The sequence below is a fragment of the Thermobia domestica genome, chromosome 1 (assembly GCF_964235325.1).
Source record: "Thermobia domestica chromosome 1, izTheDome1.hap1.1, whole genome shotgun sequence".
Classification (NCBI taxonomy): domain Eukaryota; kingdom Metazoa; phylum Arthropoda; class Insecta; order Zygentoma; family Lepismatidae; genus Thermobia; species Thermobia domestica.
Window position 1 is genome coordinate 100,116,778 of NC_137454.1, and position 24,919 is coordinate 100,141,696.

Sequence of the window (24,919 nt, forward strand, 5' to 3'; positions counted from 1 at the left end):
TATTTATTTTTTAAACTGTTCCATCCGTTTTAGGACAATTTGATTTTGGAATATATAATCTACAGTCTCTCTTCATTTGACCTGAATTTCAGCCATCTCCCCCAAAGTCTGTTTATATCATTGAAATCTGATAGGTCCTTATTTATTGTCGCTGAATAATATGCTAACAATTAGATGGATCAAAAATGATAGGAATGGCTACTAATATTGGGGAAAATAAGGTCATTATGGCTAGAACCAGTGGTCGAAGTGCGACTAGAGGCGGTATGGCATACCTCCGCATACAGTTTTTCATTGATGCAGGCAATACAGTCTCTGGTATTTCATTGTACCGTCACTGGAAAGTTGATGCTGAATACCTTTAATAAAACTATTTTTATACACAGTAATTCACGTATAGCTTTGCACATAAAAAATTGTTTCTTCTGTAGAAGTAATTTCTAATTTGATAACATCAACAGTTTTGTTATCTTTTTCCTACCTCTTATTTTTGAAATGAGGGTGTCTTCTTGCCTTAATGCATATAAAAGCCATGTTTGGAATATCGCACAGTCCAGTGAGTGGACCTGGAGTTTTCCCGCAGGAAATTAATATCCTCGTTCGTTTTTTGAGCATTTTCGTGTATAGTTCTCTATAACAAAATACAAGGTATTTTAGAAAGTTGTTGGCGGGGGATCAAGTCTCTCCATATCACCTCCACGTTACTGCAGAGAAGCTCTTAAATGGTTTTCAATGATTATGAATATAGAAATACAATCTTTTAGGCAACATACCCTCATTGCATTTCAATATTTAGATAGCCGGTATATCGAGTAAAAATCGTAATAAAACATACCGCCTCTGATTTTTTTTTTTTTTTTTTTTTCCCACTTCGAACACTGGATAGAACACACTGCCTTAAATGATTTAGTGGTTAATCACTTTAGTTGGATTACAAAAGACTTGAAGAAACTCCCTCATAGATAAGTATCAAAATCAAACGAGATGTGTGAAAGATTTGCCAAAGATGAAGATTTAATACACACCATTATCTAGCAATATATTAATATAGTTCTAATGTAATTTCATATTACAACAGAATTTTATTTCTTTTTAGAGTCGGTCGAAATATAAGCACAAAAGCAGTTGGAAGCAACCAAAGAGTGGATATAACAGACAACTATAAGCATCCAGCCGGTAAGTTCCATTTCTTACTTTTATGTACACAGCATGTTTTTATATGTTGAATATGGAAGCTTAATCGAATTTTTACACACCTGTGGTAATCGAAAATTAATTTATTGAATGAATGATTATGTAGCTCGGATTCAGTTAATTTTGTCAATAGGTAATAATGCCAATATGTACTCACAAGAAATAAGGGGGGAGTACTAAAGTGCAAAGAATACAATTTGTGTGCTGTACATTAGAATTGTTTACTACAGGGTAAGTTTCTACAACATTCACGTTGTGCTATACACAATTTAAAGTGAACGTAATCCTTTAAATATTCATTTTAATTTTCAAAAAAGGAGAAAACTGACTGCTGTTACTTTTTTTTTTTCATTGTTTGAATACAACTTGCAACTTGTATAATTACATATTGAAAATTATGAATCATCATATATTTCACTTTGGTTTAAAAAAAAATCAGTCCTTGTGACAAAGGAAAAAGAACAGTACTTGTAAATGCAATGACTACATCTTTGTGCTGTAAATTGAGAAGTTTTATTATAGGTTAAGTGTCTAAAACATTTATTTCAACAATGTAGTGAACATAATTTTGAAATACTAGTTTTCGTTTTATAAACTGGTATGCTTTAGATTTTTTTGTAACAACTAATATGGTTGAAAACTATTTTATTTTTATTTGCAGCGAGTCCTCAAGAAAGATCCGTTATGATAAATGCTCTAAAATCCTGTAACAATGAATACAGTCGATACTATCTCAACCAACAGTTTGAGGACATGCATTTTGATTTAAACCTTCTGAGTTCTGTTGCTACCTTGGGAGAACCTGTTAGGTATTAGATACTACTTTCATTTCATTAGAAAATATTAAACTAGTGTTTATATATATGCGTAGTATCAATTATAAAAAATTGAATCGGATTATTCATACTCGGTCAAATATGGCCTATCCTAAGACAAAAGCGAAGTTGATTAGGCTTATGTCTGGTATCAAGTAGTTTAGACAAATTCCTCAATTATTTAGAAATAACTTATCGTGTATATATATATATATATATATATATATATATATATATATATATATATATATATATATATAATATAAAATATAATATAAAATATAATATAAAATAGTAGTAAATAGTGTTTAAACTTTCAAGAATTCTGTAAGTTATAACTTTTAAAAAATACATTTTAAAATATTTAAGTGAACTCGAGTGAAATATTGGTCCATATAATCTTATAAAGGATTTTTAAATGATTTGCAGAAAGCAGTCCTTAAGCATGAACAATCTCATGGTGACTGCGATCAAACGTAGGCAATGAACAATACAAATAAAGTTTGTGGCTGCAAACAAAATATTCAATTAATTCAATTATACAAAGTTAGAGTGGAATCGTGAATACTAGGTTCGATTCTCGGTGAGAGTACTTGTCGAAAATGTGTAAAGCTAGCCATCCTGCGTGTAGTTTCCTTGGGTTTTCCTCATTAAAACCAGGTAAATATAAAGATGTTACCTAACATAATGATCCCGGGCCACTTCCTTCCCACCCTATTCCTTTCTTCCCCAATTACCCGGGTAATGTGAACACCGAGGGACGTCATCCCTCATGTGACAAACTAATATGGCCATAGGTACCGAAAGCTCAGAAATCAAACTCCTAATCTAATCGTGAGAGGCTCAGGTTGTAAAGAGAAGAAGTCATAGAATCAATAGTATCTTTGAAACAAGCTTAGCCAACAAGTTATCTTATTATAATAGTTACCAAAATTTTACTTCCGAAGTACATAAATTCTATCTGAATTCATATATTGTATTTTTTCTAAACCAAAGTTTATTTTTAAATTATTTTTGAGACTATATTTTTAAGAAAACATTTGCTTATCACAAATTTCTTCGCCAGGTACAATCTTAAGTGAGCTTTCTGAAAGGTATAATTAAAGTGCATAATTTCAGACGTTTCTCTCTAAACCTGCTGTTGTAACTTTGTAATTCTGACACTGACCTTATTTACATCAACTCATGAACTTTGACACAAGAGAATAATCCGCCTCATCTATGCACCACACCAACTTAAAGCTTCAAGTAAACAATTGAATATGAACAATTTACAGTAGAATAAATTTTTTTTAAGTATTAGAAATAATTTAACAATGTAAACAGTTCTCGTATTTCCCCCTCAAATTTGTCAGTTTCAAAATTTGTATTTATGCCAAATATGTTGTAAACCATGTTGAAATATTCAATCATTCTGAAGAATATATTTTAGACTGACCAAATAGCCACTAAATGTTGAATTTTTAACGATCCAAAAGTCAAAAACATCTGTTTTGAAATTTCAAGAAGAGTATTCTAATAATTATAAATTTCGCCTAATACACAAATTGCGAAATTGAAAAAATCTCAATTTCAAGCTTTTCGTATATATAATACTTAGCCTAAGCAAAGTAAAGTTACCAAGTAAATTGTAACAAATAATAAAGAATGAATTAGAGAATATGTAACTTGTAGAGAAGGTCTCGAAGAGATGTTAAAACGTGAGAAGAAAAATTGTGTGAAGCTATTAGCTTCCCATATGTAAAAATCATAACCAACCATATCACGTAAGGTGAAAAGATTAGGTTAGGTTGCTTTGTAACGGAATCAGTTTCAAAATATCGCGAATAAGGATCACGTGTTTCTAACATAATCACTATCTTACACAATTTCTCAGTAATATATTTGTAGTATATATTTACTGTTGCAGGTACAAATCTCTCATGGTTTTAACAGGACATCTTAATGATTAAAAAAAGTTCTTGTATTAACACATGTAGTTTTTTTCCAATAAAGTAAATCATTTACAGAGTAAGATAAATTTCGATATTTAAAAATCAATTATGTATAATAATTTGACAGTGCCATAACTTGGAACTTTCGCTAGGGAAAGAAACATTAATACTTCCGCATCCTGGAAAAACATGAAATTGGGATCTAGATAAATATTAAATTTGAGGCCTCTAGAATTAAAAACAAACTTTTTTTATTACTTCTAAAGTATGACCCAGATTACATTTTTCATCTTGGGGAAATGTTTTGCTCGGATGATAGGACTTTAAATCAACACCACCACCTTAAATTTTCAGTTTTTTGGAAATAGCATTCTGGGTCCACTACCTGCTTCACTACTTAAATTGAGGGTATATTTTACAGCACTTAAAGCCTTGAGAGAGATTATTTATGCGGGCCATAATAGTTGACATTTTACTGAATACAGATCACATTTTAGTTTAATTTAGAATCCTTTCTTTGGGTGAGGTGAACTTATTCCTTGCTTCATTTAACATTTATGTTTATATCATATGGAGTAAGAAAGGTTCTTGAAGTGGAATACCCTTGAACGACAGAGCTTAAATTGGGTGTTGCCTGCCTGTCTCCAATACTGTAATTTGATCACTTGTGAGCACAGATAGGCTTGTAACATTAAATATTAGAAGATTCAATTTCAAACCATTGATTTATTCATGCACAATTTTATCCCTCAGATTTATAATCTAATTAAACTTAATAAATTGTTAACAATGAATTATGCTTCTAGCATGAGACAATACAGTATTTAGGGCAATAGTTTCGTAGGAAAAAGTTAGTACAGAACTTAAGTACCAGAAAAATCTTTATATAATAATAATAATAATAATAATAATAATAATAATATCCTAGTTTTCTATTTTAACTATGCAATTAAGTGGATCAGGACCTATATTTAGATAACTTTCCAGTATTAATCTTGTAGAATTATTTTTATTTTTTTTTTTTTTTAAAAAAAGAGCTAGGTTAAGATTGCCGGCAACCTTATTCAAACTTGACATTTTAAGACTGAGAACCAAAAACGTACACGCTAGCAATCAGTAACCTACACTCTCTTGCTAATATCAACTATTTAGAATTTTAAGCTATATTACTGTCTTGATCCTGAAAGTAAAAACTTCACAATAATGACTGATAGTTTTTCACGTCTTATCAAGAAAACAAATTTCCACCATCAATAGAAAAGATACTAATGTTTTTGGATTAGCAAGGTGTAATAATAACGAAGAATCTGTTGCTTAGTTGATAACTAGGTGCAACGATATTGTATATCTGATATCTGTGAATTACTTCCATTTCTAATTGTAGCTATTTTGGGCAACGGCGCTTAAAAGTGCACAATCTGTTGTGAAGAAGAAAAAAAATGTAGAAAATATATATGTTGAGATAGATAATGATGTACTAGTAGTACAGTAACCAGATATAGTTGTTTCGTGTTGCTATGACAACTGAAAGATATTCATGGAGATTTGAGAATAAAAGGTAGTTGTGATGCGTATTTGATGTATAATTTCAGTTATGAAATCGTGAATTCTTACAATTATGTGTATAAATTAGTGTTTGATTATGGTGACTTATCTTATTATTCGAACTGTGGGCAATAAATGTAACAGAAAGAAAAAAGAAATTAACGGTAATCTAAAATATTGAACGTTGCATAGGTAGGGTGATTGCAGATCAATAGTTTATATAGTCATGATTATATCTTTCAATCTCAGATTATAAAAGATAGTTTTACTCCAGTAATCATAACATCTGTTAACTAAACTTTAAATCATACACATTTATTCTCTTGAATCTTTTTTATAGTCCATTTTTCTTTACATAAGAATATTACTAGTATCTAGGATTTACCTGAATCTTAATTCATAATATTCTATGTTCTTACGACATCTATTTAATCTCTTCAATATTTTTTTTAATATCCAGTCTCAAGAATATATCTTAACCATCATACCAGGTAATAGCATGCATATTATTTAGCTAATTTGCTGCCACCATTATCTATCTGAAAGTAATGTAATCGCATATGTCTGTCAATTTACTAGTAAAATCAAAATCTAAACGATACACTCCAGTTCACAACTCCTAAAACTTCAAAAGTACAAATATCCACCTGTTGAAATGATAAAGAATTAATTTTTACTCTACAAACCTAATATTGTATTATTTTCTATTGAACTCATCATATTGTACCGTGTGCGTAGGTTTCCTGGGGTCCTCTCGTTTCTTCCCACTTCATTCATTACTCATCAGTCTCCTTTAGACTAACCGGCATAACCGTGGGACGTAAAACTGATTTAATTTCATTTTCATCATATTGTATTATTTTGTGAAAATAATGCATTATATATGCATGAATACAGATAACCTTGTAAAATTTTGTGTAAGTGCAAGTAGTCTTGGATAAAATTCAAATATTCATAAGTATAATGCAAGAGAAACATCGGATCTTCACATATAGAGCTCTCACGTTTATATAAATACACAAGAATAGCATATTTCTCATGTAAAATTGACACGATTACCATTTCGGCGGAAAAGACAGACCAAGAAACACTTACCAATCGATGTCATTCAGCTGAATAAAGTAGTATTGGAAAATGTAATTTCTCTTTCGCAGTTTTCGGGAAAATCGAGAAAAGCTAATTTGTATGGCCTTAAAAGGTATGTCATTTGCTCCTAATCTAGAGCAATCAGTAATTTATATTATGCTGGAATAATTTATGTACTAGATATGAAAACAATATGCTGTTAACTAGCAGATTTTCATTTCTTTTTTGATTTCTTCTAACAGTGACATACACACGGCCCTTACTGTGACACAATCATACACATACACTTGTAAAACATAGTTATCATAAAATAGTGACATGTTATAGCCTAGTTTTACTTCTGTTTGCTAAAAGAATTTCAATATTATAATCGTACAGTAATGTTAGATCATTAGGAAGTTTGTAGCTAGTAAGATTAAAATGAGAAATAGTATCAATTTAATATTCAAAAGAAATGTGATTATATATATCTGCACATTGCTGTAGATAAACAAAAGTAATAAAATTCCCAAGGTGTGTAGGTTAGGAAGATTATTTATTAGTAAATAAGTATTTTTTTAAAGTTCTTACATTAATATAATGTTTATTTTTCAGTGCGGGTGTTACATGCAGGAACAGCCATAGTGCTACAGATTATACAGTTACCGTGGAACTGCGAGTAAATACAACGATGTATACTGGAAAGAACAGGAAGATAGTTAAGACCGAGAAGTCGGAAATACTAGTTAAAGCAGGAGAAGGTAATGCAATTACCATCGATGGTACACGTGAAACATGAAAATAGATTCAACGTGTCTATTGGTGGTACTTGTGGCAGCGAATGTGTGATCATTGATAGTAATAAAGTAATAGGGGATAGGAAAGATTCCACCAGAAAAACTGAGCCTATCTAAATTTTTCAATAGATATTTCTATTTTGCACTTAATTATTAAGAAGGAATCATTAGTGTGAATTCAGCATAGTTTTTATTTATTTATTTTATAAAACTTACAATACGGAACTAATAACTTGTAACTTCGGAGTAAGCAATTCGTGTCTGTGTGTTTTTTTGTTTTTCGAAAAAAAAAAACATATGTCATAATTTAATTACGGTATGTAATTTAAAGCACGGATTCCTACTCCTTATCCTCTTATGGTGCAATCTCTCAACACCCACCTGCATTTCAGCGTAGGTTACAAAATTGATATCACTGGATATCAATAAATATTAAATTAATACAGAGTGACTGGATCAAGAATCGAACCCGGGATCTTCGGCGTACCGTGCCGATACGTTAACCACTACGTTACCTAGTCCGTTCCCAAAACAGCCATACTCTCTCCCATTGTTCGGTACTCTTCCACTCAGACCATGTGGCTTATACCACAACCTAGCTGTTGTGCTTGGTCAAATCCAGTCTGTTCAGAACACCTCTAACGGTTGAATTATATTGATTCATATCATTATATTTGACTAATTACCATTATACTATATTAATGATAATACAACAGTTAGCAGTGGTCTGAACCACGCCCGTATCCACGGGGGGCTAGGGTGGGCCCCCTAAATTTTCACTGGCCCCAAAAATTTTTCATGGTAGGCTTGCAAATGAACTATATGGTGATGAGCTATAATATGGTTGGGCCGGGCCCCCCTAACTTCTACCGCCCACCCCCCTACATTTTTGGGTTGGCTACGAGCCTGGTCTGAACATACACTGGATTTGCTCAAACACAACAGCTAGGTTGTGGCACAAACAAGTGGTCTGAATGGAGAATGTATGGCTGTTCTGGGAGCAAACTGAGGAGCATAGACGCATCGGCATGGCACGCCGAAGATCCCGGGTTTGTGTCTGTCCCGTCATGCACTTTTTCACGGTTCCTCTATTCCTGTATTCACACTTTCAGAGGATTTGGTGTGTAAAACTAAGTTGGAATCTATTTTCTCCTTTCATTAATATCACTAGTTCCAAAGATTTAGATCAAGGATCTTATTCCGTACGAGTTTATCAACGGAACACAAAATAGAAGTTTATTTGCGATATTTGGTATAGATTTTACAATTCCTTGTTCTCGTTTTTGCTTTGCGTTGCAATCAACAATTTTTCAGACATGTACGATATGACCTTCCTCCAAGTCCTTGAAAAAGAAAAAAAAACTTGATATACTATATAATTTAGTTAATTCCTTTCTAAGTTATGCAATCAGATTTAAAATACTTTGTAAACCATTGTTCACCCACTTGAATTTAAATTTTTATATACTAGTCTTGAATTTTTACTGTATTTAACTGCAATTTATACTAGGATCCTACTGCCTGAACGGACGCATGAATAAGCTATAATCTACTAGATGTTATTTATCTAGATTTATGTTCGACAATTATGTAGATACCCTAAACTTTTAAAGAAAGGAAGATTATTAAAATAAACTGAAATAATTAATAATGGATTAGATGGAATTTTAAGTAAAAAATCTATGCAGCAAGAAGAGCTCAGAACAAAATATATCTAAATTGCAATATATTTTACTTGCTAATTTAAATTTGCAGTGGAATCTTCACTTTATCGATGAGCTATCATAGGAGACCGTTACAAATCGCAGTAATGACTCAAAATTAATCTTTTGATTGTCAGTAAGAAATGTTTACAGGTAGGATTACAACGCATGTAGAGTAGTCCAGAATAACATTGCTCTTTTTTTTTCAATAATAATAATAATAATAATAATAATAATAATAATAATAATAATAATAATAATAATAATACAACTTTGAAATAAAATGGTTTTGAAATACTACTTGTACGATATTTTTTCTTAATCATAATTTATAGGTTGATACAATGTTTTAACTATTTCTTTTTAATTTTATAGAGCAGCAAGTACAAATAGAGGTTCCCTATGATGAATACAGTTCTAAACTACAGGACGAATGCATTTTCGAAATATCATGCTTGGCCAGTGTTCATGGAACAGATTTCGATTATTTTACTTCGGAAAATTTCAACCTGAGAAAACCAGAAATCAAAATTGAGGTAAGAACTTTAAAATATTACAATAGAGAATTAAGCCTGTTTCTAGTTTTGAAATCCAAATAAGGAGCTATTTCTCTTGTTAATCAACACAAATATTATTTGCCTGATTTGGAGGGCGTCAAATTTAATATTGCTTTATTTTCCAAAGAAGAGAACTACAACTAATAAGATTAAATTCGACTCCACTTTACTTCCAACAAAAGTGTCTACGTGATAATCCAATAAATTTGTTTTTGTCACGTAGATGATATATTGAGCCAAATTATACCGCTATAGTTTCATGGAATGTCTTTCATTATCATGTCTTGAGTGATGACTTCAATAGAAGTCTGACGAATAATCACTCAGTTTACAACTTCCTCTCCGACGTGACATAGAAGCAGAGTGGGAGGGGGAACAGTCCTTTTGCCAAATTTAACTTAATCCACTTCCGAACAACTTTCTAGTTATCTTTCCTAATATAACAGAAATAAGATGAATAATACGAATAAGATGATTGTGATTGAGTACATATTGCGAGACAAACATTGCCATGGCTTCTTTCGACAATTTGAAAGGGTTGGCTACAGTAAGGCTTCTCTACCTCATTTTAGACAATTTTAAAATCCAAATCAGATTAATTTTTCCTTAAATCTCAAAAGTGCCTTAGCTCAAGATGGATCACTCTGACGTAGTTGTTCGACTCATTTTGCCTCTTACTCTCCCCTCTCCCGCCACACACACACACACACACACACACACACACACACACACACACACACACACACACACCGAATCTACACGGACACACACACCGAATCTACACGGACACACACACCGAATCTACACGGACACACACACCGAATCTACACGGACACACACACCGAATCTACACGGACACACACACCGAATCTACACGGACACACACACCGAATCTACACGGACACACACACCGAATCTACACGGACACACACACCGAATCTACACGGACACACACACCGAATCTACACGGACACACACACCGAATCTACACGGACACACACACCGAATCTACACGGACACACACACCGAATCTACACGGACACACACACCGAATCTACACGGACACACACACCGAATCTACACGGACACACACACCGAATCTACACGGACAGACACACCGAATCTACACGGACAGACACACCGAATCTACACGGACAGACACAACTGTAATCTGAATAACACTTAAACTGTTCTCAACGGGATTGTCTGTGCATTAATAAATTCAGTATCCGCTACGTAAATTTCACTGATAAAAATAGATGGTCATATTGTTGCAAATAGATATTTCATAACTCCAAAAATAGGTGTTGTGCATTACATGTGCAAGTCAATCAAGTAGCAGTAAAACTGCTGATGCTACTCTACTCTATATTTCGATATCTCAATGATCTATTGTGTCGACTACAAAACAAGTACCACCAATAGTTTAAGATTAAAATCAACCAGCTGACGTCTATACAGAACACTCTAATTTTTCTTATAGCAATTGTTGAAAGGAATGACTGGTGGACCTATAACTACTGAGTATCTATAAACAAGGGCTTTCGCGGCAGTATCTATCGTTTAAGAAACTAACTTGAAATGCTCAAAATTAGTATCGCTGCACTTTAATCCTGTTGTGTATTGTATTTTTATAGAGAAAGTAACATGCACGCTGTTCAACACCACTAATCGACCCATGAAAATTTGTGGTACAAAATGCCCCTGTAAATCGACCGATGGTTCGTGTGTAATAGTCTTTTTAAGTTGATCACTTAACAAGAGTGATTTATCTGATGACTTCACTAATTAAGTGCTAATTGATTTTATACTATTGCTTAAGTTTCTTTAAAGTTCTTCATACATCTATAACTATTCGGATTGTAGTGAATAACTTACATTTTTGAAATGTTGATTAAGTCAAGTAGTCTGAAAAGTTCTTCTAAGCTCGTTGATAAGCTAGAAATATTTGTGCAGTTTATCATAACTGTTTGGCACTGAAATTTCTGTACTATCTTCAAAGACCTTTCACAGCAATTCATTTGATAGTATTTTGTAAGCATTAACAGCATTTTTTCCAAAATTGTTTAAAGTTATTTTAGTTTTGGAAAATAACTCAATAAATAAATAAATAAATAAATAAATAAAATGGTAGAAAGCGTTTACACGTACAATCAAATTATTATATTTAATTCAAAAACTTTTCTTTTTAGACTCAGGGTGAATTAGTGCAAGGACAAGAATTCTCAGCTACGGCCTCTTTCACAAATCCTCTGCCAGTTCCTCTGAAGAAAGGATCTTTCTACATTGAAGGTCCTGGATTAGGAGATCCTTTAAAACTAAAAGTAGAGAAGTAAGTACTGAATATCTTTTTTTGTTTCCGTTTCTCACTGTAAGTTAGATACAATAACTGTATCTATTAACTTGAAGATATACGACAAATTAAGAGTGGTTGTTTCTTTGTGATGGTCAAGCTACTATGTAAAACTAATGTAGCGTAAATGCATGTGAAATAATAATTAGAGGGGGGGGGGGCGAAATGAAATGCTGAATAAGTGAATAGCAAAACTTTGTTGCCTTACAAATCTTAAGAGTTTCCTGTTACTTTTGCTTGTAAGGAAAACTCCGAACAGACTTTAGAATATACCATACGCCTGTTCTCTGCAATCGAATTTAACACAAAGGGCATAAAACTTTTACAAGAAGTGGTTATTCAATTCACTGTGAATACTGTGTGGTTTGATAACGAGCACACATGTACAGTCATGTCCAAAATTACTGTTCCATGTCTATAAATATGTTGTTGAAGGAATAGAATTTAATAACTATTTTGCCCGGTATTTCTTACGTTAGTATGAGTATAATCAGTAAAGGCATGTATGTGGTAAATTTCATGTCAAAAGAGCAGTAAATAAGATCAATATAACGAAAGAAACCTCTCTTGTCAATACGGCAACATTTTTGTTTTACTCATCCTAATTTTTGTATTTATAATTCTTTTCCTATGAAATTTATCACAAATATATAAATTTCCCGATTATACACATAGTATCAATATTAAAAGTACTCAGCAAAATCATTATCTAATTAGTGTCTTATAAAAACAGTTATGAGACAATCATTTTGGACATGAGTGTACACAAAAGAAAACTGTTTTATAATCTACACCCTTACATTCGGATTTGTCTACAAAAGAATAAAAATTACTAAAATATGAACTTGGTAAAATCCCGCGGAACCAATTTTTCCTAGTTTGTAGTTTCTACTTGATGCATAGTTGATTAAATATCTACTTTCATGATTTTCCACGACTAACACCATCAGATATCCAGTACAAATTATGTAGAATTTTTTGTATTATTGAATATGAAAGTGCAGAACTGTAAAGTACTATTGAGCACGAAACTCCAGAAAATTTAAGGCAATTCTGCACTGTAAACTCCTTGAATGAGAAGCACAAAGGGAATTTCCGAAAGAAAATATTCTCCACGTATTTACTATAGACACATTCGAAATTCTCCTACCTAGAACCTATCATTATAAAGATATCGGCAGTGGGATTTGAACAAGATTATCTCTCTCTCCCTCTCTTCTCTCTCTCTCCCTCTCTTCTCTCTCTCTCCCTCTCTTCTCTCTCTCTCCCTCTCTCTTCTCTCTCTCCCTCTCTCTTCTCTCTCTCTTCTCTCTCTCTTCCCTCTCTCTTCTCTCTCTTCCCTCTCTCTCTCTCCCTCTCTCTTCTCTCTCTCTCCCTCTCTTCTCTCTCTCTCTCTCTCTCTCTCTCTCCCTCTCTTCTCTCTCTCTCCCTCTCTTCTCTCTCTCTCCCTCTCTTCTCTCTCTCTCCCTCTTCTCTCTCTCTCCCTCTTCTCTCTCTCTCTCCCTCTTCTCTCTCTCTCCCTCTCTTCTCTCTCTCTCTCCCTCTTCTCTCTCTCTCTCTCCCTCTTCTCTCTCTCTCTCTCCCTCTTCTCTCTCTCTCTCTCCCTCTTCTCTCTCTCTCTCTCCCTCTTCTCTCTCTCTCCCTCTCTCCCTCTTCTCTCTCCCTCTTCTCTCTCTCTCTCTCTCTCCCTCTTCTCTCTCTCTCTCTCTCTCCCTCTTCTCTCTCTCTCTCCCTCTTCTCTCTCTCTCTCCCTCTTCTCTCTCTCTCTCCCTCTTCTCTCTCTCTCTCTCTCTCTCCCTCTTCTCTCTCCCTCTTCTCTCTCTCTCTCTCTCTCTCTCTCTCTCCCTCTTCTCTCTCCCTCTTCTCTCTCTCTCTCTCTCTCTCTCTCTCCCTCTTCTCTCTCTCTCTCTCTCTCTCTCCCTCTTCTCTCTCTCCCTCTTCTCTCTCTCCCTCTTCTCTCTCTCTCTCTCTCTCCCTCTTCTCTCTCCCTCTTCTCTCTCTCTCTCTCTCTCTCCCTCTTCTCTCTCTCTCTCTCTCTCTCCCTCTTCTCTCTCTCTCTCTCTCCTCTTCTCTCTCTCTCTCTCTCCCTCTTCTCTCTCTCTCTTCTCTCTCTCCAAAGATATTTTTATTATTTTCAATACGCTATTCAAGTATGTCGGGAGTACTACTCAATCTAACGACATGTCCTATCTATCCTAATTTCTCGATGTAATTATTCTCACTATATTTACGGATGAATTCATGCCATTCTGGAAAACTTTCTCTAATTTTGATAATTTGTAAAATCTGACTTCTATTTGAGTTTAAAAACTTATTGTTCCAACTTTGAGAACATCTAAAATTTAACCAGCACCACCGGGAACTGAGAAGTAAGCTGAACACTTAAGTAGATTTATTTTGAGACAAAATTCGCCTCTTTTTCTTAATTTGGAAAACTAAAACAAATATATAGTATGCAAAATGATATATTAATCAAGGGTCACCAGGAAACTTGAATTGATTAATCTTCTACTCTCTTGCTTTGAGCTCTCTCGTGGGGTGATATGGGTAGCGTACGCACCATTGGCGTGGGAAACCAGGGTTTGATCCCTGACGGGAGTTCCTGTAGTTCGGATCAGGCGTTAACATGTATTTTCACGTCTTATATGGCCTCATTGCTAAACAACTCAAAACTCAAATCCAATGAAAATTCTTTTCCTTCACTCAAAAATTCCTCACGCGACTGCATTTAACTTACATACGTACCTCATTATTGAAATATACAAAGCTTACACGTAATTAACATAATTTATTTCCTTTGATTAATGCTCTGGTTAAATTGCGGTTGAAGTGTAGGTGTAGAACTTCAAGTATTATCTTGTAATAAGATTAGTCTCGGCGCACTCTACCTGAGTATATTTGAAATCTAGTTGATTACATTTGACAAGAAGTATAGAAGTTATGGCCAAATACCTTCTTCCTACTTCCTAAACAATTTGAAAGGTGTGAAATAGATTGCAAGTTATTCTGACATCTTCTAGTAATCTTTCATCATGCAGACAAATTTCAAACTGTTGCTACTCACTGATGGGTACAAAGAAAATCTTTGGTTGATCGCAGTCCTCGTATTATCAGACAACTCTTACAACCAGTTTTTCTTTTTTAATGAGATTAATATTTATAATATTGGATTAACTGTTAAGTATTTCATGTTACTCTTTACGATATGTTAGGGTGTTTTAAAAGACAAGTGAATAGGTACAGTCCGCAGCAAAAAAAAAAAAAAAAAAAAAAAAAACTGCAACATGAGTATGTTTATTGTGAAACTACGCCTAACAGCGCAGGGAATCAACATAACGTCTAAGTGGCACGAATCACGCCAGGAGAAACCTCGGCCTCCTCCCCTGCACATTTATGTGTGAACTTCGTCGTTTCACAATAAACTTACATGCTCATGTTGCAGGTTTTTTGCTGCGAACTGTACAATACCACCATTGATACAGTTTTAGTTCAAGCCTGTGATTTTAAGTTAGTCGTCATTAAGCAGCTGCCATAAGGTATGCTTATTTTCAGGGTGGTTATAAGTGGATAAATTTAGTATTTAGAGCAGATATTACCAATTCGCGATTAGGGGTGCGGTTACAATCTGAGTATAGCTGAAATACTGATGGAAAGAGGGGTAAGGATGACGTAGGAGAAAGTGTTGCCAGTGAAGTCATGGATCCACGAGCAGTTATGGATCCTAGAAAACCATCGACTGCACTATCGATGTTCTTATTTCCCATAGCTCCTGCAAAACTATAGACTGCTCTATCGAGGTTCTTGTTTGCCACGGACCCTGTAAACTATAGACTGAACTATCGATGTTCTTGATTACCATGGATCCTGTAAAACAATCGACTGCACTATCGATGTTCTTGTTTGCCTGTCACCAATGTCTTTTACTAACGTAAAGTTACCTACCAGCTCCTTCTCAAACTGAGCAGGCGAAAAGCAAACTGACGTTACAGATCATTCAGCTAGAAATGGCTTTCGTAGAGTAACACAAGAATTTTCATTCCTTCGTGGCATTGTGCGCCTTTTTAATATTGGAGCTGAATTGCAGATTTGAAAAGATTGAAAGATATACATGTAAGCAAATTCCGTGCAGGAGTAAAATCAAATATAAGGAAGTTTTACTAGCCTTACTAGATTTGTAAAGAACAACTTCAGATGAATGTAAAGAAAACACTAATGTATTTTTTCTTTTTCACTTATTTCGCTTAGGGACATAGCACCAAATGAAACAGCAAGTGTAGACTTTGAACTTACTTCCAAGTGGTGCGGTCAAAGATGTGTTGGAGCAAAATTCACTTCCAAAGAGTTACAAGATGTTAATGGATGTTTACTCCTTGAAGTTCAACCGAAGCAGATGATGGAATAGAGGAGACGGAAAGGGACGATGGCAGATACAAAGAATAAATGTAACATAGACCTACATGTAAAGAACAAATGTGTAACAAATAATTGTACAAAGTAATTAATGTAACATGTATATAATGTATTCTAATGTATGGTTGATACTGAATTTGTAAAGATAATTTTTACGGTATATTCATGTATGTTGCTTTTCATACTATTTGTAATATTATACTTTCATGTATCAAAATAATCTAAATTATTGAGTGAATTTTCAATTTTTGTGTAATGCTTAGATATATTAATATATGAACCGTAGTAAATAAACATTTGAGCAACTGAATAATATACGATCTTTTCATTTCTTTATATACATACTAATATGTATATATGTATGAGAAGTTTCTTTGTATACACCACTGTATATGTAGTGGCGTACATAGTTTTACCTCCCCCCTTCAATAAGATGTTATGAAATAATGTACAAAAATCCTGAAATAATGGGAACTTGGAAGCTTGATCTCACTTGATGAAATTGTGTAATCCAGGATGCTGGGAAAGATAAGGAAGGCGAAGATAGAGATGTTGTTTGTAATTTTAAAATCCAATCCAACGCATGTACGTTGTAGGTTAATTACTTAGTAATAAGTTTCTTCAATTATCAGTTTTCCTTCAGCAGTACACATTAGTTATGTAAGAAGTAAATGCGCAATGTTAACTTTAAAGTTAAAAAAAATAGTCTAATACTTACAGGAGTAAAACTTACCTATGCAGGGTAAAAGTCATACATACTTCTGTCTGCTGTTACAGAAGAAACTTGAACTTTTGTTAAATATTTTGGGAAAGACTGTTTTCATGAAAAGCAGAGGTTGGGGTAACATAACACTTTACTCCTTCAGATGGCTTTTTGCAAAAAGCTGAGAACAAAATTATTGGTTTCCAGAATTACCTAAAGTTTATCTTTAAAAAAAAAAAAAAAAAAAAAAAAAGTTCATTTTTTGAAATTGTCCTAGTACTAACCTTGACGACTCCTACACTTAAACATCACATTCTATGTGGAATATATCGTATCAATATTAGTTTAGTCTACACTACAAATTGGTGTAGCTGGGTAGTCTCCTTAATGGAAGAAGTGTTAAGAATATAGGGGGGGGGGGAATTCATCTACCAAAAAACAAGCAGGTAGATTGGTACGGGTTAAAATAAATCTTGATTGAAATTCACAAAGAAATACTGAGGTATGGTTATCACTATATGGACCTCAACATCAGGTGATACAAGTTATTTGAAAACTGACAGTTGAACTTTAGCGATTAGTCTCATTTCCATCGATCTGTAACCGCTGTAGTCCGCGTTAGAAACAATGGAGAGAGATTCGAGACGGCGACCTGCAAACAATGGAATTGATAAATACTATTTCAAAGTATTTTGATTATTTTCGAAATGTGCACATCAGAATTTTGTTTTGAAGTTTGGCTATGCGACCCACAAGGAATGTTTCCCTATTGATGATTACTATTATGATTGAACTATATGAATCAATATTTTATTCGAAATTCAACAAAAATAATGTTCAAAGAGAAACTATATAAATTTTGTGACATTTGAGGAATCTTATGAAAAATCGCATGTCATTACAATGACTTTTTAAAAAAAAAAAAAAAAAAATTCTCGTCTAGTAGGGATAACTACAAAAATTTCCACCCAGCTGCTAGAGACCCTATCATTGCTATTCGATCTTATCTGGTAAATTTTCTTAACATTAAGCAATAAACTTAATTAAAATGTCTCCGTGGATTTGATTCCAAATAAATTTAGTAGTTCTGCTTGTAGTAATTTAAAGGTAAGAAATTGTTAAATTTTACCATTTTCAGATTTCGATTAACTGTGGTTCAGAGGAAAATATAGGTAACAAGTAAAACAAGTGTTCGTTTTTAACGAGCTGATGTCTTGTAGGCAATCTGACAATCTTTATCAAAAGATCTCGACTCGATTCTTAGTTCGCGTTATTCCTTATTCAAAATTTATTTTATTTTCTCGTTGAGCTTTGGAACTAAATTCACCTATTTTCTTTCTTGAAGTGAGTTCGTGTTGACGAACTCGGGATCCCTAATTGTTCCATAACACATTAAAAAAAAACTGCTTATTAGTATATTTTGATTATAACTTATTTTAGATTCTAATTGTAAGATTTATTTTTATTTATTGATAGTAACTTTTAATTTTTTAAAAAATATTTTCAAAATTCAGTTCGTTCGTGCTAGCATAACTATGGACAGGTGTACTAGGCTTCGAGTAGGAAGCGATCACGTGACGTAACAAAAATAGTATTTGTTTAGTATTATTAGTTCACATTATTATTTCAGAATATATATATATATATATATATATATATATATATATATATATATATAATATTCATTACATGGTGAAGGATTCAACTAACTGCCTTTGAATCTGATATCGCAAATGTTACAGCACCTGGAAGGAGATAAGAATCGCTTTGATACTTGACGAGCAATCCTAGGAGACACCAAAAAGGTGAACAAGAGAACCTCTCCTATTACCCATAAAACAAAAATAGTTTCAGAAAAACGAAATATTTTTCTTTTTAGTAATTATTGGCTGCTGAGGTACTTAGTTTTCTTGAACAAAAGAAATCCAGAAGATGAATGAAGAGGAAGAAATCTACAGGGTATTTGGTATGGGGACTTCGATATGTAATATGTAAAGGAGAGGGGAAAGAGAACGAAAGAAAGGAATAAACAAAGATGACGTGAAGACGAAGAAAGATACCAATGCGATATACAGATAGATTAAGGAAACTAATCACGAAAGCAACTGGGATAAGATGGAAGTATTGAAGATGGAGAAGAGAATGATAATAAGGAAGTGGAAAGGAGCAGATTCGATAAAGAAGGTAGGACGAGAGAAAAGCTGGTGAACTATGCAGGGGGCTTACCTATTAATGAATTATGGCAGAGAATTTTGGATAGCATAGGTAGGAAGATGAAATTGGAAAAGGCACCTATAAAGACCAAAAATTGCGGCACGTGATTTGTTGGAAAATGGACATGGGAACTTCGGGATAGGCTGAAGGAATCAGCCAATAGAATTTAGTTTTTCATTAGGATGACTGTGTGTCTACATCTTCATTTGTTCCATAGTATCTGATGAAAGATATGGTAGATATCCGAAACTGCAACACAGTTTAAAATACAGTGTGTTTTGAAGCTTCGATCAGAATTTCTTTCGTTCAATATCCAATACAAAGCCATGAATAATGTTAGTTTAGTTTTCTTGTTCATATTCATCCGGTACAGGTAGATATCAGTAGAGCATTTCTGTCGAGAAAAGATTTGTCACTTAGAAGACTAAATTTCTTTTATCCGTATTTTAAATACTTTATTTACTCTAGTACATATTACAAAACATATTCAAAAAATAAAAATACAAAATGTGTAACTTCTTTTCTATTAAATGATTACATTTTTTTCTCGAGAACAAAATTCAACTGTACAAGCTACACAAAGACAACGCATTTGTATAATATTAGCAATATTTAATGTATATACAAGAAATATTAAAAGAAATATGACTCCTTATTACAAAATATCAAACCTTAAGCTTTTTTTTTAATCAGTTTGGTAGTAAATAAAAAACTGGTTTTCATGTGGAGTCACTGCAAAAGCGTATAGCATATTAATCTTCTGGCTGATTTGGCTTCTCAAAAGATTTATGAAACAGTCACTAGCGACACCACGGAAATAATCATTTAAGAGTCAACTTCACAGGAGCACACAACGAAAAAAAAATTATCAAAACACTAATGAGACTTTATTTATCGTTATATTATTTCTGTCTTTAGATGAAATGCCCGTTAACGATTCAAAGTAATTATAAAGTGAATGGTTTGTTCCAAAAGAAAAATAATTCCATTTTTGAATTTGGTTGGTTTGTATTCTATGTGATGTATAAAAACCTGCAATATATTTCGTACAAAATGGAAGCAACTAGATAGGTTTATATTCTATGCGATACATAAATGCTAGTATAAAAATGAAAGCAACTCTTTGGTTATTATGTTTTACGTGCTACATAATATTTTGGTATGCTACTTGGTACAGGATAGAACTAATGCCATTTTGACACTATCTGTGTTTTAGGTGCTACGGAAAAGTTCACAATTTCACTTAGTACAAAATGGCGACAACTCAAGCATTAGTCCCCATGTTCTACAGCAGATTGAGATTATCTACATTTTGCACTAAGTGGCAAAGTAGATTTGACACAAACTGTAATAAAAGAATTGACTAACTTTTGTAACAAGGGCTTCTACTTGATTCAAATTTGCGAAGTACTCAATTATGTTCCAATCTTGTTTAAAAATGACATTTTTTTCTCCCTTTCTGTTTATTTTTTATTTATTTTGTTTTAAAGAAATTTCTGTACCAAAAGGTAAGATGTAGAAAAATAATAAGTAGCAAATATTCCTAAAATTTACTGGAACAATACTGGACATTATAAAGAATTATATCTTATGGCAGAGTACATATTAGCACCCACCTCTGGTTTCACTTGCCTTAATTAAAAAGATGGCTGGCAAAGGTCCACTCTGTAGGAATATGCTTCTTTAACTTATTTTTCTCTATTTTTCCCTTGATCAAATCTATTTCCACACTCATTCGTAACTCGGGAAGAGCTAGTTAAGAGCTACTTAGTCTCATGATCTACCCTCTTCCAAATTCTGAGATTGATTTCAAACAAATCGATTATATGTTGCATAAAAAATCTTACAACTCGTTTTGTTTCTGAGAGATAACATTGTACTTGAACAAGAAAATAACTGAACAAGAAAAAAATTAGGTCTTGTTGACTTCTTTCCAGTTTGGTGTTCTGTTTAGACAGCGTTCATCTATCCTAAAGCTGGGCTCGAACTTAATAAATAAGATTGCCTGATCATGGGACTAAAAAAAATTGTTGGAATCTCTTGAAAATCAAAAATAAGCGAATTGACCCGTTCTTCTGAAAATGGAAGCGAACCATTAGTCAATCATCCAGTTTCTACCACATCGTTTGCAATGTAATTTCAGTTTTACAAAATAAGATAAATTAATTTACTAGATATAAGAAAACTGAATTTGCTTTCTTGATCAGAATAGCAACAAAGAAAATCATTTACAAGGATAGCATTACTTAAGTTTTTTCATAATGCGCCATTATCAATTCTATAATATGATATTGCAAAACATAATATGATAAATTATATATATTCAATCTTGTAAAGTAGCTGAACAGTTCTTAAAAGTAATATATTGAATTGTTACTACATATATAAACAATAACAATATTTAACATACTTAACTGGAAATGGAACACACATTTTGAATATATAAATTGTACTCATGTGTATATATGAATAAGAAAAAGCTACATAACTTTTAGCTACATCTTCAAAACACAAATTAGCATTCAAGTGATTACTAGAATAATTGAAAAATAAATGCAAATATTTGTTTATTACTATAATGTATATTTCGATATAACTATAAATTTTAAATTATAGCAACATTTTCACCTAGTTTTATTTCGAATAATAACTAAAAATGTTTAAAAGTTTTATTTAAATAATTAATGAAAATAACAAAGAATAATAAGTGTTGTCTCAAATCTAAAAGCTCACAAAGTAGTATATTTTTGTTCAACACATTCAAATAAAGTAGGTCATACATACCAGCGTATTGTATTTTCAACTTGTAAATACTTTAATAAATATGTTTTCTTCCAAACTTAAATCCTCATATACGAATTCATATGAATAGCCCCAAGACCTAAGCTCTGTATGTGTTAGGAATATCTGAAGATTGATGACAACTCAAGAAATCACTCTAATATCATACTATATAACTTTTCATAACTATAGTATGATATCATACTATATAATATCATACTATAATATCATATATTTTTTTTAAAAAAAAAATAATGTCTTTAATAAAAATCATACTTAAAATTGAGCACTGAGCAAACTTTTTCCCTTAATATATAGTTTTAAAAAGGTTTTTATCAAATCAGAAATTTTAATTACTGAAAATCTGTTGCTCATCTACTGAAGTTGCCATAATATTTGTACAAAGAACATTTTATATCTTTAAAAAAAAAAACTCATTTGTATGATTTTTTTTAACTTTGAACATTACTTTGTATATCGCTGTTCTTTTGTTGATATATGCTTGTTGCGTCTAAGCACTGCCTCGAAGTAAATAATAAATATCTCAGCATATAATTTATTATTTTATACTTATCCATCCATAAACATTTAGAAAGCACTTGTCTTCGTTTACACATTTGCTTGATGCATTAATATATATTATACAGACACTACGGACATCAGACATATATAACACAAAATGTCATACTACATCATTTTGCTGTAATGTGACGAAATTATATTTTTCACATTACGTAATTCAGTAAAGCGTTTATTTAGTTCATATTGACAAATCTATATACAGATTGGTAAATTGAAAACAATACACTTTTCACAACATAATTAGGTTTTTTTTTCTGCTATAGTTTACGAAACTAAGAAAGCGAATATTAAAACTATTTTACTGCATCCAAAGCAATACCACTCTTCAAAAAAATAATAAATGCTAACGAGCAAATGTCTCGTACAGTCAAGTTGAAAAAAATACTGCAATACTAATTTCCTTTCTGTACTTCTGTTCAAACTTAAAAAAAAAAAAAAAAAATGGTGCTCCTTAAAACATTTATTATAAGCTTGTTTATAAGTAAGCTTTTTATATCGAAGCGTAAGCTATAACTCTTGTTCAAAGAATGATAATTACAATACTTCTTAATATAGCTTCTTAAGATTTGAGCTAGATAAATCATTACTAAATGAAAATACATTGCCTTGTTATCACTTATAACTGATACTTTCTTTTTTGAATCATATTATCTTAACTGTGAAGAGAAAATGTAATATATATCAATCATTCTACACTCTCACACACATAGACACTTTTATACATACATACATATGCATACAAATATATTCAATCTCGTGTATAAGTATACACAAAAGACTTCTATCTTATCTGCTCAAATGAGCTTTCATGTACAGTGAATTTATAGGACATGCAAAAATAATATTTCAATCGAGTTTATTATATGATTTGTTTACTGAAACTTTTAAGGCACTGTTGATGATAATAATATTTCTTCATTTACATTTTGCTTGAAGCTCCTATCTGACTAAATTTATCTACCAGAAGAAAAAAAATGAAAAAAAGTTCTAAAATATTTGACGGAAAACGAAGTTCGTATTGTTTCCATGAAAAGATACTGAATATTACTTATAAAATATTACATAATAAACATGATAACTTTCACACAATCCTTACGTTGTTTTTGTTATCAGAAATTATCAATGAGTATTATAGTTTGAACTTATACAAAATAAAGCAATAACTTTACAAAATATGTGTATACTTTATATTAACATTACCCCTGTTAGGAATACATTGGCATCAATGACATACAAATTTAAAAAAAATAACAAGCATAAAAAAGTTACTTTTGTTCTTCATACTCAGGCACTGTTGCCAGTACCATTTACTTCTTTCTTTGGTTGAACTTCGATGGTAAGAGATCCATCAACATCTTCCAGTTCTTTGGATGTGAATTTAGCTCCAATGACCCTTCGTCCCCACCACTTGGGAGTAAGTTTGAAGTTTACACTTACTATTTCTCCTGCTGGTATGGTCCTGCAAAGGAAGAAAAAACAAAAAAATTAAGTGAAATAATACTTAACATGCTTTGTCTATTAATACAATAGAAACTCATACAGTATATTCTTTATATATGCATGTTTATGTATTTCGCTAATTAGAGCATAACATACCTTTTCAGTATCAAATTCTGCTTAAAGTAAGATTCGAACTAATAGTCTGAGTTTGTATCCCAGACAAACACCAATCTAGCCATTTTTGAGCCCAAAACTAAGCCTATAGTTGACAACTTGAATCTCATTATTGCGCTCTACCAAATTTATTTACGTGTCATTGCTGTTAATGTTTCGCGGTCCCTCACTCTGTGTCTCGTGCAAGTCAATGACACATCTGTAATTTCTGAAGCAAAATGCCTCCGCATACCAAATTTTGTGCCTTTGTGTTTAACGGTTCATAAAAATAAAATATGTCATATTTAGAACAGTTGCTGCATAATTTCTCAAACAAATGTAAATGTAAAGGATATCTCTCCTAGAAGAGGTCCCTCACTAGAAGAGGTCAAAGATTGATATATTTTTGAACTTTCTTTTTGTATCTTATGTTACTCGTTTTCTTTTTATTTTGATAAATAAACGAAAGATGACGTAAGAGATTTAAAACTGCACTTTGATAGTAAATCTCAGCAGAGACTTATTTCCCAGCCTATTTCTTTTAAGGAAGTGAATGACGCTATCGGTCCGCTCTCAATAAATCTTCCGCACTCCTAACAGTCTATACGTGTTGAGTAAGAGATTTCTTCAAGCCAATGTATTCGCTTCAAAAGAAATGATCGCCAAGGAGACT

The 24,919-nt window shown here is 32.5% G+C and overlaps 2 protein-coding genes across 2 annotated transcripts in view; one reads left to right on the plus strand and one right to left on the minus strand.

Moving 5' to 3' along the window:
• The window catches only part of LOC145687639 (annulin-like), a 73,118-nt gene extending 56,713 nt beyond the window's left edge, over positions 1 to 16,405 (plus strand). Inside the window, exons 10-15 of the mRNA XM_081761107.1 lie at positions 1,097 to 1,176; positions 1,856 to 2,003; positions 7,169 to 7,314; positions 9,429 to 9,589; positions 11,803 to 11,942; positions 16,209 to 16,405. Coding sequence (XP_081617233.1) covers positions 1,097 to 1,176; positions 1,856 to 2,003; positions 7,169 to 7,314; positions 9,429 to 9,589; positions 11,803 to 11,942; positions 16,209 to 16,365 — 832 coding nt within the window. The 3' untranslated portion in view covers positions 16,366 to 16,405. The remainder of the gene's footprint in view (positions 1 to 1,096; positions 1,177 to 1,855; positions 2,004 to 7,168; positions 7,315 to 9,428; positions 9,590 to 11,802; positions 11,943 to 16,208) is intronic.
• Positions 16,406 to 21,492: 5,087 nt separating this feature from the next.
• Positions 21,493 to 24,919, minus strand: part of LOC145687685 (annulin-like) — a 172,884-nt gene continuing 169,457 nt past the window's right edge. Inside the window, exon 14 of the mRNA XM_081761145.1 lies at positions 21,493 to 24,112. Within this exon, the coding sequence (XP_081617271.1) occupies positions 23,938 to 24,112 (175 nt within the window). The 3' untranslated portion in view covers positions 21,493 to 23,937. The remainder of the gene's footprint in view (positions 24,113 to 24,919) is intronic.